The sequence below is a fragment of the Chinchilla lanigera genome, unplaced genomic scaffold, assembly GCF_000276665.1.
Source record: "Chinchilla lanigera isolate Chin_1 unplaced genomic scaffold, ChiLan1.0 scaffold00021, whole genome shotgun sequence".
Classification (NCBI taxonomy): domain Eukaryota; kingdom Metazoa; phylum Chordata; class Mammalia; order Rodentia; family Chinchillidae; genus Chinchilla; species Chinchilla lanigera.
In genome coordinates, this window is record NW_004955422.1 from 21,553,239 (window position 1) to 21,559,238 (window position 6,000).

Genomic DNA, 6,000 nt, shown 5'->3' on the forward strand with positions numbered 1-6,000 from the left:
CTAACAATCTTGTTGTTCTGAAGACCCTACACAGTGATGGTGAACCTTTTGGAACTTTCAGTGATACAAACAGCCTGCTGCGAGGGGCTGGGGATTTAGCTCAGTGGCAAAAGCGCTTGCCTGGCAAGCGCAAGATCGTGAGTTCGGTTCCCGGTACCGGAGAAAAACCAAAACCAAAAAAAAAAAAAAACCCAAAACAAACAGCCTGCTGCGGCACTTGTGCTGTAGGTTCGCCGCCACTGTATGTGCCAGGCAGTGTGCTTGGCGTTGGGACACAGAAATAAAAATCATGTATTCTCTGCCCTCAAGAAGTAATCAAGGGGCTGGGGATGTGGCTCAGTGGTAGAGCTCTTGCCTTGCATGCACAAGGCCCTGGGTTCATTCCCCAGCACCATACACATATACACACACACATAAAAGCAACAAAAACCCCACGTACAATAAGAATAAAAAAACAGGACAAAAAGGTCTCATGGAAAAAATTAAAAAAAAAAAAAAAGAAGCAATCAGAACAATAGGCATATAATAAATTCCCATGCATGAAAAAGGTGATAGAAATGCGGAGCTGACTTAAATTGATAGCAGGGTCCCGTGTGAAGGTTGGGAGTTCAGTGGATGGAGAAGTAGCAGAAGAGGTCAGTAAAGGGAGGACTGAACCTGGCAATGAAAATTTAGGAATGGCGGGCTGGGGATTTAGCTCAGCGGCACAGTACCTACCTGGCAAGCACAAGGTCGTGAGCTCGATTCCCGGTACCAGAAAAAACAAAAAAAAAAAAACCAGAAAATTTAGGAATGGCCACCCATGGAGATGATAAAGGCAAAAACTATAGTGCTGGAGGACAGATTTGAGATATGGTAGTAAAGAAGGATCAGCAAAAAGACAACAGGAAGGATTTAAGGTGCTAGTTCCTGGGGACCCAGCTTGGAAAAACAAGTGAAGTCATTTATGCAGCTAAAAAGGAAAATGGTTACATTAAAACCCTCCACAGTGCAAGCCCAGACCCACCCTTTTCTCAGGTTCTACGATTATGGCGTGTTTATCTTCTTCGGACACAAGAACACAGGTGGCGAAGGATGACTTTAGCATGTTCATAACCAGATCGTTGGAGAGGACATCCAGCTTCTTGACCTGATCACCTGTCACGTTGGTGGAGCCAGCAATGCCATAGCTAGAGGGAAGAGAACCACAAAAAATAAGCACAGTAGCCAGAATATGCAGATATATGCAAACCCCTGAAAGTGAGCATTAAGGAGGAGTTAGAAAAAAGGAAAGAAGACACATGGCTTAGAAGAAACAAAATAAGAAAGTGGTTTGCTTGGGATCAGCTCCTAGAGAGAAACCGCCCACTCTCATTACCCAGAACCTCTCATGATATCCACACACTTCTGTGGCCAAATCCATGTTTCTCAACTCTTCTTTTTTTCATTATGGTTCCCATAAGGACCCTTTAAAATTGTCTCTGCTTAACCATACTTCCCCCGTGAAATGTTTATTTATATGTATTCTGTCCTTTATCCAGGAAAAGTTGGAGCTTTTTGTGTTTTTACTTTTGTCCACCAAGAAGCAACGCACAGGTGAAATGAATCATTTGAGAGACATAGCAAGCAAGGAAGCCTGGGCTGGAGTGAGCCTGGGATGTCAGCTAACTCAGTGGGCTCTTTGGCTTTAGGACTGCAAAGATCCTAAAAGAAAGGGAGTGCTCACTGGTTTCACAACCTCATTTACAGAGTAGGAAAGTCAGATTCTGAGACACTTGTGGGCTTCTCCAAATCACACAGGAAGAATGCAAATGAGACAGTGCCTTCGGCTCCCAGGCTGGGGGTCTCTTGAGGTCTTCACTGCCTCTGTAGGGAGTTGTAGGGATGGGAGGCATGGGGAGCCCAAAGTTTGTACTTTATTTCTAAGCTACTTACAATTTAGTCAGTGTAGAATTCCCAGACTCCAAGAGGCTGTCCAAAATGCAAGCCTGGCTTATCAGAATGAGCGGAGGAGCAGGCTGTCACAGCCTGGGGTTGAATACACATACAGAAGGGGGGGTATATTTTACAGAGTGGAGGCACAGAGCGATATGAAAGACTGGGTATAGTCTGGGGATAAACTGGGTATAATATAAAAGAGGGAGAGGGAAGGGGAGTGTTGAAGATGCCACTAAGTGGCTGAGAGTGGGTGATAAGGGAATAATCACACCCTTGGTGAGATCATTATGTGTGTTTTCCTGCGAACTGATTGTCATTGCTTCAGAGATTGTCACTTATAACTTGTGAAGGCACTTTTTCCCAACAGATAGCTGTTTGTGTCTAGTTTGGCAAAACTGAAACCCCCTTAGAAACCATCTAAATCCCAGGGCCTGGTCTGGCCTGACCGTGTCTAGGAAGTGACTTCAGTTGTCCCACCCAGCCCATTCATCCGAGTCAGCCACTTTTGGCACCACCCGCTTCTTAGCCTAGAAAACAGCACCCCATCCTCCTGCCTCCTGGCCCCTTCTTTTTCCACTCCGTCATCGTTAATTCACAAATAAAAGACCAAGTCATCTATCAGACCTGCAAGGGTCTCTGGGCTTTGAGTTTTCTTTTCACATTTTCTCTTCCTGACTCAGCTGTGAAGCCAGCTCTGGGGGAGGAAGAGGGCAGCCAAAGTCCAGGTGTCTCACAGAGTCTTGGCAGGGACCACTAACTAAAGTACACCTCCCTCACTAGCCCCATCAATGGCAGTTTTCTTTCCTTCTCAGCCTGCAATTTCCACCACTAAAGCCACTATTGATTCAAAAGGGTGAACAACACTGATAAACAATGACATGGGCGTGAAGACAGAGAGCAGACACAGCCACAGCTCTGCTAGGTTCCTGCCTTCTGTGAGCCTCCTCCCTTCTCGCATGGGCCCAGAAAGGGAAACAAGAACGGTACATGAGATAAGGCACAGAAAGTGTCAGTCTTAGCACAGCCCTTGGCAGCTAACAGATGCAGGTGGATGCACTCAATTCCAGGGATGCCTGGGAATTTGGGGAAGGGGACAGAATGCACTAGGCAGGTGGAGGGCACATAAGATAGGCATGGTGTGTTAGTCCACTTCCATTACTATCATGAAACACCTGAGGTTGGGTACTTATAAAGAAATAAGTTTATTTAGCTCACAGTTTGGGAGGCCAAAAGTGCAAACAGCATAGCAATGGTTATGGTGAGTGAGGGTCCTCTGGCTACATCCCTTCATGACAGTGGCACTACAGTGTCAGGGGTACTTGGCATAGAGAGTAGTCACATGGCGAGACAGGAAGGCAGGGGGAGGGTGACATGACAGTCTTGCCATCTTTTAAAGGTCCCACCACCTCTCCAAGCCACTGCACTGGGGACCAAGCTCCCAGCACAGGGACCCTGGAGGTATGCAAATCATAGCCAAGCCATAGCACATGGGAAGGAAAGGCCTATTTTACAATTTGGGCCAAATTTCACCGGCTCAGATATCAGATCTCCTTTTTCCTAGCAGCTTCTGAGAGGTCTGTTCAAATGTTCATTTATTCCACAGACACTTACGGGGTCTTGCTGTGCTGGTGCATAGTACTGAACAGGGCAGATGAGATCCCTGCCCTGTGGAGCATCTATTCTAGTGAGGCCAGATAAAAAGCAAGGGTCTCAGAGTGAATGAGATAGTGGCAGAGAGGGGCAGATGTTCACTGTCCTAAAATAAAACAAGGGGAGAGGTGGGTAGTAAGTTAATTTTGATGGTTAAGGAAAGCCTCAGTGTGAAAGAGGCATTCAAGCAGAATAGTATCATGAATATTTTTTCATAAGAAAGGGAGTCTATGAAAAATCCCCAGACAAGCCCAAATAACTCAGCCGGTAGTGGTTCCAAAGAAAAGTTCCATGCTAATAATTCATCCAAAGATTTGAGTTTGGTTTTCACAGCTTTCCAAATGGAAGGGGGAAGGTACTATATGCACATTTGTATATATAACTTAAAAACTAGAGATCTTTTTCCAACAATGCCTGGATCCCTGTATCTAGGGAACACCTAAATTCAGGAGGAGGAGACCCAGAGAAGAAAGCCACATAAAGCCACATATTCCTTCTCGAATATTGCCAGATCTAGTTTGTAGTACTCTGGGTCTAGTTCCACCAGCCAGAAGAAACAAGTTACCCTGTAACTGTGGCCAGTTAAGGGTGCCATGATTTGTTTCTGCATTTCCCAAGCTTGCAGACTCAGCACTGACCAAACTGAAATGAGGCTGGAAGCAGATTCTATAGCCCTAGCTCTTGCCCTGGTCTATGGAAAGTTACACTCAGTGTCAGGAGAGGTGACCTGCTAAACCAAGACCACACCCAAGTTTCCTCCCTTTCACTCCAAGATTCTGAGAGAGCTCCTACCCTCAGGTCACTGAGGAACCAACATGTAGAGAAACAAGGGTCACAGAGGATGGCACAACCTGTTCATGATGGTCCAGTGTGGGCCATATCACACACTGCAGGAATGAGCAGTGCAGGGGACCCTCACCAAATCCGGCACTAATATCAACCACCAATCCATGGCAGGCAACCATCCACTTCTCCAGCTCCTCCTGCCTTCAGGATTTCCATTACACCTTTGGCTGGTGGCCAGTGGGTTAAGATGGTTTTTCCCAGCTTTCTTTGAACCTCTCTTTACCTCCAATTATGGTTCTTCTCCTGTTCTAGCAGAAAGATCTTTCTAGAGATAAGTTATTCTGAGCCCCTCAAAGTCATTCAGTGTAAAACTTTTCTAGAACATATGATTGAAGGACCTCCTCCCCTAGGAGTCCTCACATTGAAGAACTCTTTAAGAAAGCACAAGAAAATGGTGTGAAGGTAGAAACAGGAATGAGGAAAACAAATTCCCAGACTGCCAGCCAGTAATGCTACCATGTTGGTATGAAATCTTTGGATATTCTTTGGCTCACATCTCAGCACATGAAGTTAGCCTGGCCCTGTATTTCTCACACTGTGCTGCAATTTTCTGACCAGGAATTACAGCCATGATGACAAACAGGGATAGGTAGTTTCCTTCCACACGGCTGAGGGGACCCTCAGAAGGCAAGAACTCTCTGAGGTGTCACTTTTCCATGGGTCCATGAAAAGTCAGAAGCAGGTAAGGCTTTTGTGACTTTGACAGAGGAACAAAAGCCCCTAGAAAATATCCTCTGAACACTAACTCCCTGAAGAGCACATAGTTTGTTTTCTTTGTTAGTTTTTAGAACCTCCCTTAAAAACAATTGATTTATGCAGACAGCCCTGGCCCATACCTCAAAGGCCTGAAGTACAGATTATCCACTCTGTGCTCTGATGAGCACATGGACAGTGTGGCGGCCTGCAGGACCAAGGGCAGGTAGGGGTCTTGGCTCCCACCCGGTGAGAACCCCAGGCCTCCGCTCAATCCACTGAACCAGGGCTGTGAGAATGAATTGATTGTGTCCCCCATATGGATGCTCTGGGCAGACTCTGGCCCCTGGGTTGGGTCCTGGCTTGGAAAGGGGCCTCCATGTCAGTGGCTGTGGTGAGGAATGGGTGGGACCAACTACTCCAGATGGGAGAAGGCCTTTCCCACACCACCTGGCTCTCCTCCAGACAGTTCTGTGGGGCCAGAATAAGGCGGTGAATGAGGCGGCAGGGATATGAGGAAAACATCATACAACCCTGAACAAAAGAGCTTCTCCTGGGGCCAACTGTGCCTCTCAGCCAACACAGAGAGAGGGACAAGCTGAAACAGTGAAGAAATGGGTCAACTTCTGCAAGTTGTAGATATCTAGGTTTCACTCCCTTCCCAGTCCTCACCAGAAAAGAGGTCCCTGGCAGCTGATCGTGTAGGCAGTGACTTCATCTACCAATGACCTTATCCTAGGTGAGAGTTACTGCAGAAGGAAAAGATAATGTCATGCGTTTCCTTCAACTTTGTTTTTGGGGCCTCAAAGGAGAAATGTCAGAGGGATGTACGAAGAGAAATGCCTGGTGGCTTCTCCTAAGGAGTGAGCAGAGAGGGCTGGGGATATAGCTCAG

The 6,000-nt window shown here is 46.6% G+C and overlaps 1 protein-coding gene across 1 annotated transcript in view; it reads right to left on the bottom strand.

The window, feature by feature from the left end:
* Fbp1 (fructose-1,6-bisphosphatase 1) overlaps positions 1-6,000 on the bottom strand; it is a 31,838-nt gene that overhangs the window by 15,902 nt on the left and 9,936 nt on the right. The window contains exon 2 of the mRNA XM_005384677.2: positions 1,007-1,169. Within this exon, the coding sequence (XP_005384734.1) occupies positions 1,007-1,169 (163 nt within the window). The remainder of the gene's footprint in view (positions 1-1,006; positions 1,170-6,000) is intronic.